General features: G+C 31.2%; 2 protein-coding genes across 4 annotated transcripts; both read left to right on the top strand.

Annotated features, from left to right (window-relative positions):
• The first annotated feature begins 720 nt into the window (after nt 1–720).
• Nucleotides 721–9,924, top strand: Svr (Carboxypeptidase D svr). 3 transcript variants are annotated; one of them, XM_076393657.1, is made up of 15 exons: nt 721–1,245; nt 1,311–1,555; nt 1,648–1,803; nt 1,883–2,058; nt 2,137–2,284; nt 2,363–2,481; nt 4,128–4,609; nt 4,704–5,177; nt 5,257–5,525; nt 5,910–6,081; nt 6,161–6,540; nt 6,628–6,769; nt 6,858–8,346; nt 8,431–8,607; nt 8,682–9,924. In XM_076393657.1, the coding sequence occupies exons 1-15, from the start codon at nt 787–789 to the stop codon at nt 8,816–8,818; spliced, it is 5,025 nt and encodes a 1,674-aa protein (XP_076249772.1). In that variant the 5' UTR covers nt 721–786; the 3' UTR covers nt 8,819–9,924. The 3 variants fall into 3 exon arrangements, with proteins under 3 accessions (XP_076249772.1, XP_076249771.1, XP_076249770.1); XM_076393656.1 differs by having other exon boundaries at nt 2,363–2,457; nt 4,101–4,609; XM_076393655.1 differs by lacking the exons at nt 4,128–4,609; nt 4,704–5,177; nt 5,257–5,525; ... (4 more) ...; nt 8,431–8,607; nt 8,682–9,924 and adding an exon at nt 2,738–4,035 and having other exon boundaries at nt 2,363–2,457.
• A 379-nt stretch (nt 9,925–10,303) lies between these two features.
• Cysrs (cysteine--tRNA ligase, cytoplasmic) lies at nt 10,304–13,704 on the top strand. Its single transcript, XM_076393490.1, has 10 exons — nt 10,304–10,470; nt 10,564–10,758; nt 10,836–11,178; nt 11,264–11,404; nt 11,476–11,686; nt 11,748–12,217; nt 12,296–12,440; nt 12,510–12,718; nt 12,789–13,163; nt 13,228–13,704. Exons 2-10 carry the CDS (start codon nt 10,580–10,582, stop codon nt 13,354–13,356), a joined length of 2,202 nt encoding a protein of 733 aa, XP_076249605.1. The 5' UTR covers nt 10,304–10,470; nt 10,564–10,579; the 3' UTR covers nt 13,357–13,704.
• Nucleotides 13,705–14,109: the final 405 nt, after the last annotated feature.

The raw sequence follows: 14,109 nt of genomic DNA on the forward strand, positions 1-14,109 counted from the left end.
AAACAGCTCAAGCCACTCTAATTCAAAGGTTTCGCCGCTAGATTGCATTTCTAAATCCATAAAATAAACAATTATTCAATTATTGCCAAAACGTAATAAAATGCATTATTATACACTATACCGCTGTACATCTTCAACCTAAATAGCATTATCAATTATACAATCCTAATAATGTCTAAAAAATGTCATATATACATATCGCCCGCGTTTTCCGCAATGCTCAAGCTTTTTTATCTAGATGAAAATGTAAAATAATAAATAAGGGATAATAATTGTATCCATTACTAATCATATAAAAATAACCCGACTGATTAAATCCCTATGGATAATGAAGAAGGATAATTTAATCTGTTGTTTGGTTTCTCATCGAGATAAAGTTCCAGTTCTAGATAACACCGAACGCACACAAGCGTAAAGCACACATCAATATCTTTCCGCTACGTGATTTTCCAGGAAAACGATTTTCTGAATTTTCCACTAATTTAAAAACTACATGTTTGATAGTTTGCCAAATAAATTACTCACTTCCATGATTTATTAGTAAGATAGTAAAAAAAATGACTTTTCTGCAACATTAACACAAAGAAGACAGCGTAACAGAGGACTATGCATATGTATATCGTTTATCGTAATCTCCTACCCTACTCTACCCACGCTCGTAGCTGCTGACGTCATCACCAGTACACTACAGTACATTATACCGACTGTGTATATATTGGATCGTGCAGAATGTCTTGTTGAAGTTAAGGAAATTTATCATATTATTTCACAAGTATTTTCCCAAATATGACACGGATAAGTACGATGTACGGTGCTGTGCTGTTTGTTTGTTCATTTATTGGAATTATTACTGGTTTTGCAATAAATTCCGAGGAAAAATTAGACGAAAGCTTCATTGCTCCTCATTATACACGTTATGAGGAGCTTCAACAGTTGTCCAATTCGTTGGTTCAACAGTATCCTAATTTGGTCAAAGTGTTCTCCATAGGGAAGTCAGTAGAAGGTAGAGATTTGCTGGTTATTGAAATTTCTGAGAATGTCAGAGAACGAAAGCTGGGTGAACCCATGGTGAAATATGTTGCCAATATGCATGGCGATGAAGCTGTTGGCAGAGAATTATTAATTTACCTTGCTCAGTACCTGTTGAATAATTATGGGAAGGATGAAAGGATTACAAAGTTGGTTAATAATACTGACATTTTTCTCATGCCTTCTATGAATCCTGATGGTTTTGAAAAATCGGAGGTAACTTTTGAATTAGGCTCTCTCTATACAGTTTAATATCATTTATTTACTGTTTGGATTTTTAGGAAGGAAAATGCGAATCAAAGAAAGATTTCTCAGGCCGTGAAAATGCAAATCATGTGGATTTGAACAGAGACTTTCCAGATCAGTTTGATAGAAGAATCAGTCAACTCCAGAAAGGTCATAATTTATTAGATGGACGTCAAAATGAAACAATAGCAATGATGACGTGGATTTCCACAGAACCATTTGTTTTGTCAGGAAATCTTCATGGAGGTGCTGTTGTAGCCAGTTATCCATATGATTCTGGGTAATAATATTTTATTGTAGTATTTTCCTTAAAATGGATACAAAATATGAAATTTGACTTGTTTTATGATAATGCTACATATTTTTTTGTAGAATTTCAAGAACCTGCTGTATTGAAAGTAAAAGTCCAGATGATGAACTGTTCAAATATTTAGCTCACACATATGCAGACAATCATCCACAGATGCATGCTGGTAATGCATGTCCCCCAGAAGTTTTCCGAGGTGGTGTCACCAATGGAGCATATTGGTATGTATAAAAAATTAGGTTTATAACATTCTGCAATTATTATTTAAAAAAAAATATTATTGAAATTTATCTGTTGTAGGTATGAAGTTATTGGTGGAATGCAAGATTTTAATTATGCGCGTTCTAATGCATTTGAGATAACATTTGAACTTAGCTGTTGTAAATATCCAAATGCCTCTACAATGCGAGAGCATTGGATGTTAAATAAAGAATCTCTTATAAAATATCTTGAACAAGCACATATTGGAGTGAAAGGTTCATAAAAATGAATTTCTAATGATAAAGAAATTATTTAATATTAGTACACTATGCTTATTTATGTTTGGGTTCCAGGTCTTGTAAGAGATACAGATGGTACACCGATAGAAGCAGCAAGCATTGTTGTAGATGGAATAGATCATAATATTTCGACTACACATCGTGGAGAATATTGGCGTTTATTGTTACCTGGAACTTATTCTATTCGTGCAGAAGCATGGGGGTAATTAAATTTTGAGCTAGTAATGTTATTTTAATGAAATAATTTTCATATATCTTATGTAATGTTTTCTAATGTCAGGTACCTACCCAGTGAACCAGTTACTGTTACTGTGGAACCAGGTGAACCCATAATTGTCAATTTTACTTTAAAACAGGACTCTCTTGATGATGAAGGTAATCAAGATATAGATTTTCCTCGTATGCTACCACTTCTTAATCGATATTCTGCACTTTACAAACTAATTTCCGCTAACGACGACGTTAGTTACTAATTATCTTCACACACTATTTATGAATTATATGTGTCCATTGTCATTTTTATTTATTGTTTTTTTTTTAATGAAATTGAAAACTATTGACGTGTTTTCGCGCGTGAACAATAATTTAAATTTGTATTTTTTTATTAGTGTACAATTTTTTATTTTTTTTACATTTTATTATTTTCATTTTACAGCACAAACACGATAATATAGCAACACCAGATCACTTGATACTATCTGACATGACAACATATTTTATCATAGTTTATATTATTTTTATTAATGCAATATACACAAGGTATGGAGAAATAATACACCAAAATTGATACGAAAACAAATAACTATTTGCATTATATTATTTGTTTGGGAAACAAAAAATTTGAACTTTAAAAAGCCAGAAAAAATGTTATAAGGTTTTAAACATTTTTATTACAGTTATACTTGTTTTTATAGCTGTTGCAATTCCATTTTAGATTTACATAGTACCTATTGTAAGTCAAACATGAGAAACAATTCCAATTTTAGAAATGCAAAATTTATAAAGAATTGTTATCGTGTAACATAGCAAGTTCAAGCATCTCTAAATGATAGATCTGAATATTTTGTACTGGAATTATATTACTCGTACTTGCCAGAAAATGAACATTGCTAGAATACTGAACATATCTCTTTAGAATACTAATTACTAATTCTCAAGGTATAGATTATATACTTATGACACATTTTAGTTAAATACCTTTTATAGTATAGACAAATTCCTAAACTGTGATTAATTTTTTTATTTGAATACTCTGATACACAACACGCAATTTTTTCATGACATTCTTTTTTTTTTTTTTTTTAGTTATAAGTCAATGCATTTTTATTTTAGTAGGGTTTTGAATTATAATTCGTACTATTATAATCCGTACTATGTAAAACGAGTTAAAATTTAAAGAGAAGAAAAATAAATTAATATACCTTTGAATTTCTATTATATATTATTTAAACAAATTTTATTATTCAATTCTCTTGTAAACAATGTAACAGAATATCTCTGCAGTGGAAAAGTATATAACATGTTCAAATATTTTTAGTAAAAGATATATCAGTGTTCAGTACATAATTTTATTAATAGTGCAGAAGGATGTAAAACAATAAGTGATGTTTATGATTATATTTGTAATTTCATGTATAGTATAATACATCTGAGCTAAATGTATGATACCTGGAATTAAAAATAAAGTACTGTACTTGTCTGGAAGAGTGAGTTAGTTTTTTTTAAGTATTTTCCAGCCTTTTCCTATATTTTTTATTTTTTAAATGATACAATTCTTCAAAATAAATCTTATTGTTTCTCAATTTTACAAACTCTTATTTTCTCTGTACCTTGTGTTGTAGTATGTATACTTAACATACTTTATTTTAAGTTTCTCTTAAAACTTATTCATAATCAAATATATTTCAATGTATTCCTTATTTAAGTACAATAATAATTTTATTATGCAGCATGTTACTCTTAGAATATATTAATAAATCCTATTTGTATCCTCTCTAATTGTGGTTCTTTGCATGTAGGGAAATTCAATTCAGATAAAGTTAAAGAAATTATCAGACCTATAGATAAATATGGGTTCTTCCATGACACAGGATTCAAACACCATAATTACACTGCAATGGAAAAATACTTAAAGGATTTACATTCGAATTACCCAAATATTACGAGGCTTTATAGTATAGGCGAGTCTGTAAAAGGACGTCAATTGTATGTCATGGAAATAACAGAAAATCCTGGAAAACACGATCAAAATAAACCAGAAGTAAAGTATATAGGAAACATGCACGGGAATGAAGTTGTTGGTCGAGAAATTTTATTGCTATTGTTAAAGTATCTGTGTGAAAATTATGAAAGCGATATGAGAGTCACTAAAATTCTAAAAAGCGTCAGACTGCACGTTATGCCAAGTATGAATCCAGATGGCTATGAGGTTTCTAGAGAAGGAGATATTTATGGAGCACAAGGAAGAGCAAATGCCAAAGGTGTTGACCTCAATAGAAATTTTCCTGATCAGTATGAAACAAACAAAGTACGAACTTAAACTCACAAAGTATTTCAGTTTATAATATTTCAATTACATATGTTTTTAAATATTTATTATTTTCATCTTTTCTATATTGCAGTACAATAAAGAGCAAGAGCCCGAAACGAAAGCAGTAATGGAATGGATCGCAAGGATACCGTTTGTTCTTTCTGCTAACTTTCATGGGGGAGCACTGGTAGCAAATTATCCATATGATAATGGACCACAGTATGTTCCTAATGCACCAAATTTGAGTCCAGATGATAAAGTTTTCAAAGCATTAGCACTAGCATATTCAAATGCCCATCCTCGTATGCATCTTGGAGAACCATGCCCTCCACTTCCCAATGAACGACTAAATATGCAAAATGTACTTGAAGAACGTTTTCCAAATGGGATTACTAATGGAGCTGCTTGGTACTCAGTTAGTGGAGGCATGCAAGATTATAATTATGTTCATAGTAATGATTTCGAAATTACAGTGGAAGTAGGGTGTACGAAGTTTCCAAACGCAACAGAATTGCCGAAGTTCTGGCTAGAAAATAAAGAACCTCTTTTACGTCTTATTGAAATGGTACTAGCATTTACATTAATACAGTCTGTTAACAAACGTTAATGTGATATAATATACTATAATAATTATTAATTTACAGTCTCGCAAAGGTATCCATGGCGTAGTACGGTCATCCATTGGCAATCCCGTAGCCCGTGCTAAAGTATCTGTGGACGGAATTAAGCATGATATTTATACAGCAGAAGGCGGAGATTATTGGCGTCTTTTAATCCCTGGACACTATAATGTTACAGTTAGTGCAGTAGGATATGAATCACAGACGCAAAGTATAATTGTACCAGATGGTGATAATAGTGAAGGAGAATTAACATTGGATTTCACCCTAATGCGAGATGATCCTCAACACTGGTATATCATATATTATATAATTCATTTCGAATCACAAAAGTAGGGAATATTGTAATGTAACTTTTATCAAAATTAAAATTTCCAGAATAATGATACTCATGTGTCATTGAATATTAAAAAGGATCATATTTTATAAGGAATGATAAGAATTTCATTTTATGAAGAAATTTAAAAGCTGCACAAGACATTAAGTAAATATTTTAATATCCTATAAAGTATACACAGAGTGTATTAGAGAAATGTTTTTTTATTGCCATTTGAATGTGTTCTATAAAAATGTCGTTTTAAGTTCAGAACCGTATTTTAGTTTTTAATATGATACTCAAATGAAAAAAATATATATTTGTTTATGATATATTTAAAGAACATAAGTTCCTATTTCAGGTCATCTGCTTATGATTTTGGATTAATGGCAAATTTAGAAAATGGTTATTTAAAGAATGCAGAATTGAGTGCAAGATTTGGTCAATTAGAACGTCAGCCAGACGTTGCGGAATTCCAAGCTGGAGATTCATTAGTTAGCATGGCTATCCATTCTTTAAAGGTTACACATGATGTAAGTTCTTTTTTTTACTTTTCAAATACTGTACGTTAACGTTATAAAAAGTACTTGGAAATTTGATTTCTTTTTACAGATGGGTGCGCCAGAAGAAAACAAGTTTCATATTGGTTTGATTGGAGGACTCTTTGCTTCTCAACCGCTAGGTAGAGAAGTTCTATTACGATTAGCGACTCATATTCTTATGGGAAATCAGGTTGGTGATCCTCCTATACAGAGAATATTAAATAATGCTATTCTGCATTTTGTTCCTGGTGTGGATCCAGGATTTGATAACATATTAAATGAACAAGAATGTAATCCTACTGTGAGTGATGAAGTAGGAGGAAGATTATTAAGAAGAAATAGTACTAATTCTAATCAAATCAGTAGAGCTACTGATGCATTTAAGAAAATGTTATCTAATGAAGGATATGATATTATTATTATCGTAGGAAGTGGAACACTTAAAGTTAGGTAATGAAAACTTCCAACTCTAGTATTTTGTGAACATTATATAACGTTTTATACTAAGCACTTTGAATTAATTATATCCTTTTTCAGTTACACAGACAATAATTTGAATGTGTATAGAACTCTTGCCGAAAATTATGAGCATTCAATGCATAAAAGCACATGTAATTTCCTAAGTAACGAAATTAAGGAAGTACAAGATTATATTCAAAATGACTATAATGTACCTGTGGTAAGTAAAACATTATAAAATTGTTCTTGAATTATGATAGTACTTATATACTGTACTATATTATAAAAATGATGTACGATATTTTTAGATAAGTATTAACTTAGCTTGCTGCAAATATCCGCCCGCAGAATCTATTCCGATTATTTGGCGTGAAAATTTATTGCCTCTGATGCGACTGATTCATAGCCTAACAACTGGTATCCGTGCAACAGTAACAGATACTAACAACGTTCCATTGCGAAATGCTGTTGTTAGGATCGGAACGAAATCTTATCGTGTTTCGAAAAATATGGCATATTTCAAAATGAGTCTTCTTCCTGGTGAATATATGTTAACAGTTTACTGTGAAGGCTACATCGAGCAATTCATGAAAGTTAATGTGAATGATGAAAGCATAACTGACCTTAACGTTAAATTGATGAAACGTTCTATAAATGACACAAGTGTAAAATATGATGAAGATTTAGAACTAAATGTTGTGAACCAGGTTTTGACAGATCTGAACGATAAATATTCACAATTATCAATTTTACATACTATTGGCAAATCTCAAAACGGTATTCGAATAATGTGTCTTGAGGTTGGAGCTGAAAATAATCACAAACGAGTAGGTAGGCCGTCCATTGTTTTTACAGCTGGTATCACGAATGGGGTTCCTGTTACTTCTAAAGTTTTACTACATTTTGCCACGTACCTGCTAGACCACTATAAAAAAGATGCCAGAATTACAAACTATTTGGACAAATTTACTATATACATTGCTCCAGATTTATCTCAAAATACGGATGTAAATAATCGCGTTGATGACTGTTCCTCATTAATTACTGATAATTTACGATTTCCCATTAATGATGCATTAAATGATAAGGCAAATACTCTAATTAGTTGGTTTAAGGAAATAAATGCTTTGCTAGCAGTAAATTTAAACATTGGATCGCAACATATTGAAATTCCCTTTGCGGGAAGATATGGAAAAAATATCGATCGCGTGTATGAAACTGACGACAATGATATACTGCAGGATCTAGCGTTATCATACACGACGAATAATATTCATATGAATTCTAAAAATTCATACTGCAATCAAGATATAAATGCAAACATTAGTGGGTTTATTCATTCTGGTACTGGTATTGGTGGGCAAAGAAAAGATTCTCTAATGGATTATCTTTATTTAAATACAAGTACCTTAATGATAGACGCGTACGTCACTTGTTGTAACACAGACGATGCAAGAAATGTATGGGAAGATAACAAAATTAGCTTATTGGCTATGGTAGAAAAACTTAACGATGGCATGAAAGGATACGTCCTCAATACAAATAACGAGCCAATAGAACATGCTATTATATCGCATAATAAATCAATGCACCATGTCAGAAGTGGAATAAATGGGGTTTATTGGCTTTTACTTCGACCTGGTACTCATGTTATAAATGCTGAAGCACCTGGATATGTTCAACAAACTAAAGTTTTTGCCACGCCAGATGTACATAATATTTTGATTTTAATGTTTAAATTAAGAGAAAACGACAAGTTCCTAGGGATGCCTAGAATTGTTTTTATTATACTTATAAGTAAGATATTAAATATCTTCCTGTTATATTCCAAAGAGTAATTATATTTCAAGGTATAACTAATTGCAAATTATATTGTTACAGGTAGCATATGCTTAGGCATTGTTGTTTGTACTATCTTTGTTTGTGCAAATTGTCAGTCTTCCAAAGAATCACAGAAAAGTAATCGAAATAGGTATGCGTTTAGTTTGCTGAAAGATGGCACGAGTTTTTTCGATGATGATGAGAAAGAAATTGAAATATTTAGAAGACCATCGAATGGTAAATATAAATATAAGTATATCAGTAACAATTATACTACTAAATTATCAATATGAAATATACTATACTTTCAGAGCAAATGCAAACAGATGAAGTTACAAAACCATATTTCGATGACGATAATATGTCGAGTTCTGATGATGCTAGCGACTTAGAATTTATTAGGCCAGGTCAAGAATGGGAAGATAGAATGCCAAGAGAGAAGAGATAGTGGAATGTTGTGAACGTTAAATTCTATAACAAACGTGCAGTTGCGAGAAAAAGGGAGAGTAGTCGACTTCAATTATTGCATTTATCTGTTACTTCAAAAACTTAGTATATCAATGATAAAAAGTGCCTATTTTTGCTAAATTGACATAATGATATTAAAACTGTTGAAATTTTAACATATCTTTCTTAAAGGCTGTAGTCTTTAAATAACTGTTCAGTGATAAGGGAATTTCTCATTGAAATTTTTTTAATTTGCTAGAATTAAGTCAAAAACAAAAGGAAAATTAAACTTTTACGTCCTGAAAAGGTTGTACTTAAAATAACAAGAGAGAACAAAGCGGAAGTATATAATTTAAATAAGAATGCATTTGAAAATCCAGGTCGAAACGGATATGTTTACAAAGTGTAATTACTATTTTTATATAAAAAGCAGAATTAATATTTCATAAGCAATATACATTCCACTGTTTTTCTGTATGTTGTTTATATGCAATTTTAAATCCATTTAATAGACTATTGTATGTGTACATATATATACTTTGATTTTTTAAAACATATCTTTTATGAACATTGACTGTTATGTATGAAAAGTTATAGTACTGGATATATGCATAAGTAGACGTTTAAATAGGAATTATTAAATCTTTTAACATACTTACAAATGTTTTTACTAATTTCTGCTTAACACATTTTATATCCTTAGTATTAATAAAGAATATTTATTGTAATAATATGTACAGTATGTTTAATTAACAACAAATATTTAGGTTGTACTCCACTGTTATTGCGGACATACATTTCAATCACACAACTCAATGAACCTTTATAAATTACATTCTAAAGTGTTCCTGACAATTATAAAACTAAATAATTTAAGAGAGAAAGACTTTATGCAAAATTGTGAATATAAATGTTATAATTGAACACATATCTTCAGAAGATTAAGACTATAAAGTGAAGTTAGTGGAAAAAGAGAAGTATTATTTTCTTAGCAAATATAATTATAATATGTTATAGGATTATGATGTTTTATAACGTCCACAATCATATACTTATAATTCTTATGTGACTAGGAGAACCAAAGCTTCAAATAAAATGTATGGAAGAAAAAAGAACAAATGATCGTCTGTATTTCTTATTATAATATTCTTGTCCAATTCAAGATGAGGATTCATCCTAGTCAATCGCTCGTATTTTCTGAACTAAAGTTTCAAATTTACCACCTCTAGCCAGTTAGTTTGATCATATTTCTACAGAGGGCAAACTGTCAGTTGATAAAACACATTGAGTATTCCTATCTTAGTGTAAAGATCCAATCTATGACACACTGATAATAATTTTTAAGTTCATTTTGCAAATCGAATTTTACCTGAGACTGATTCATGATGCAAATTTTGAATCTTTTAACGTCTGTTGCAGATAGCACAAAAATTAACGGTATTGTGAATCAGTACAGTTAAATTTAGCATATCTTGCAAAGTATAACATTATCTCTGTGCAATATTTGAACATTTTCTAAAAACTATGTACACGGAAACCAGGAAAAATCTGTAACAATTCGGAACACGTGTTGTTTATTTAACAGTCTATATCCTGTCGTGTATGTTCCTTATTGAAAATATAATTAATATTTTAATTAGAATTTGTAAATAGGTAAGTTTTGCTGTTAATTTTATAGATTTATGTCTAGTTTACAATTATCTTAAAACCTGCATAATGCAAGTTATCGTTTTCGGGTATTTCCAGATTTTATAATCCAGAAATGGCAAAGAGAGTTCAACCTTCGTGGGTTCCTCCACAAAGAAAGAACAGTTCAGTTCTTAAATTATACAATAGTTTAACTAGAGATAAAGAAGTATTTGTTCCTCAGTTTGGAAACCGTATATTATGGTACAGTTGTGGACCCACAGTGTATGATGCATCACATATGGGACATGCCAGGTAATTATAATATTCATATTATACCTAAATATTATAAGTAGATCGCTATGTTTTAATACATTTTCCTTTAATTTTAGGTCATATATATCTTTTGATATATTAAGGCGTGTGTTATCAGATTATTTTGGATATGATGTTTTATACGTAATGAATATTACTGATATAGATGATAAAATCATAAAAAGAGCTAGACAAAATTATTTATATGACAAATATGTTGGTGAGGCTCATACACTTGATGAAATTTTGGATGATGCAAAAAGTGTAATGTGTATATTTGAAAGTACAGTAAAAAGCACAAATGATCCAGATAAAAAATCCATGTTGGAAAGAATGTTATGCAATGTTGAAAAGGCTATCGAGAATCTTGAAAATGCTGTAAAATCGAAAGATGAACACAAAATTAAGGAATCTCAAGAAGTATGGGTTTTTTGTGTCTATTATCAACTTTATAAATACAGGTATTATAGTACTATTATTGTGTTTGTAACTTCTGTGAATGCAGTTACTTTTAAAAGAGGCACGAGATCCCTTGGCAGAATGGTTGGACAAAAAGAAAGGAGCAACAGTTACTGAACATTCAATATTTAACAAATTGTCCCAACATTGGGAATCAGAATTCCATAAGGATATGGATGCTTTAAATGTAAGATTTATAGTCGCAAATTTAATGAGATATTTGAATTAATTATTAAAAACTAATGAAATATTTTATAGGTACTAAGACCAAATGTTTTAACAAGAGTTAGTGAGTATGTTCCTGAGATCGTAAGATTTATTGAAAAGATCATAGAAAATGGTCTTGCCTACGAAAGCAATGGTTCCATATATTTCGATGTTGCAAGCTTCGACAAACAGGACAAACATTATTATGCCAAGCTTGTTCCAGAAGCATATGGAGATACGTCGAGTTTACAAGAAGGAGAAGGTAATAATTGAGTTGTTTAAACTATTTGTATCAAACTTTAACTTAAAATTCTGTTTGTTAGGAGACTTGAGTAGTTCAGAGGCATCTGAAAAACGATCGCCGACAGATTTTGCACTTTGGAAACGTTCAAAAGGAGGAGAACCATGGTGGGAAAGTCCATGGGGTAATGGTCGACCAGGCTGGCATATAGAATGCTCAGTCATGGCTTCCATAATTTGTGGAGAAAGTTTAGACATTCATACTGGTGGAGTCGATCTGAAGTTCCCACATCACGATAATGAACTGGCACAAGCAGAAGCCTACTTTAACAATTCTCATTGGGTTAGATATTTCCTTCATTCTGGTCATTTGACCATAGCAGGCTGCAAAATGTCGAAATCTCTGAAAAATTTCATTACCATACAAGATGCACTGAAGAAACATTCGGCTAGACAACTCAGACTTGCATTTCTTTTGCATTCGTGGAAAGATACATTAGATTATAGCGATAATACCATGAATATGGCTATTCAGTATGAGAAATTTTTAAATGTGAGTAAAACCTTAAATAATATTTTATTTACATATTGTGAGTGATGTGTAGTACGTAACTTGTCATTCTTATTACAGGAATTCTTTTTAAATGTTAAGTGCATAATTAGATCTTTGGGTTCACAAACAGATATTAATACTTTCAGTAAATGGACAAACTTTGAAATGGAACTAAATGAAAAGTTCTATAATGCTAAGGATTCTGTACATAATGCATTGTGTGGTATGTTTATAATTAATTCTGTACAATGAAATACATTTTTATGCAATCTTGAGATATTTCTGGTTGCAGATAATATTGATACAAGAAGTGCGCTCGATGCGATAAGGGATCTTGTGTCGCACTGCAATATTTATATAAAACAAGTTAAACAACCAAACACACTGTTACTTAGAGATATTGCTGTTTATATCACAAAAATATTTACCATATTTGGCGCAATATCTTCCTCGCATGATACTATTGGCTTCCCAGTGGACGATACGGCAACAAATATGAACGTACGTTTTATGTTTTTTTATCTGTATATTTATAATATAGATATTTTTCAATGAAATTGTATTTAATTAGCTTGAAGAAACTGTTATGCCGTATCTTGAAATTTTGGCAAGTTTCCGAGAAAAAGTGAGAAATCATGCTAAAACGCTGAAGGCCACCAGTATTCTTGAGGAATGCGATAAACTGCGTGATGATATTTTACCAAATATTGGAGTGCGTTTAGAAGATAGTACTGAAGAAGTTTGCAAAGTTAAACTAGTGAACAAGGAAGAGCTTTTGAGGGAAAAAGAAGCTAAAAAGAAGCTTGAACTCGAGAAGTCTTTAGAAAAAGAAAGGAGAAAGGCTGAAGCCGCTGCAGCTTCTGCAGCAAAAGAAGCACAAAAGAAAATTCCTCCTTCTGAAATGTTCAAGTTAGAAAAGGATAAATATTCTCAATTTGATGAAAACGTAAGTAAAACTGTATGATAATTCTATTGGACTTTTTTAATAATTTGTTTGAATACTTCTTTAGGGTATACCGACGCATGATATTGACGGTAAAGAAATCAGCAAAGGTCAGATGAAAAAGTTGCAAAAGTTGCAGCAAGCACAAGAAAAGAAATACAATGAGTATCTTGCGTCCATTCAGAACGGTGCATAATATTTTTTCCAACATATAGTATTAAACTTGTGCATTAAAAGCATAATTAACGTTGAAAAAATAATGACTGCATGTGCCTGGAATATTCATTATCATCCTAATTTCGTATCACGGCATTCTTCATTAATTTATTATAACTTCCAAGTTCAATAACGTATACATAATATTTATATTAATATTTATGTTTGTGCGGTACTTAACTGGATCAACATCAGCCTCTTTTATATTTTTCTAAAATTGTATAATATAAAAAACAGATACCGTACTTATGTAATTGTAATATTAATAACACTATTGTAACGACTTGAAGCATTTAAAAAATGAATAAATTTCTATGCCATTGTTCAATACTCCGTGTATATTGATTTATAAAACCAGAAAGATCATGTTTCAGCGTTTAAAATATAAAGTACAGAATATCGTTACATGAACGACAAAATTGTAATTCTCACTTATGTAGGCACTTCACAGTGCATCGTTCTGAAACGAAATAAACTTCACACGTTTCCATACCACCGGATGGATCTGACACGCGATGCTGTCCATTATTAAAGCATAATACCCCTTTCACAATGACGCGCGCGAGCCGACAGCGACAGCTTTATAAATGTAAAAGCGAATATAATGGTCGACTTGTGGCGAAGCGGGCCGATATTCATCCCCGCATTCACGCTCACTGAAAACGCGAGGCGAGCAAGCGCTCGTGCACCACGAGCTTTTCCAACCATGGAAAACACACCGTCCAGATAATGT

This window comes from Calliopsis andreniformis, chromosome 3 (assembly GCF_051401765.1).
Source record: "Calliopsis andreniformis isolate RMS-2024a chromosome 3, iyCalAndr_principal, whole genome shotgun sequence".
NCBI classification, from domain to species: domain Eukaryota; kingdom Metazoa; phylum Arthropoda; class Insecta; order Hymenoptera; family Andrenidae; genus Calliopsis; species Calliopsis andreniformis.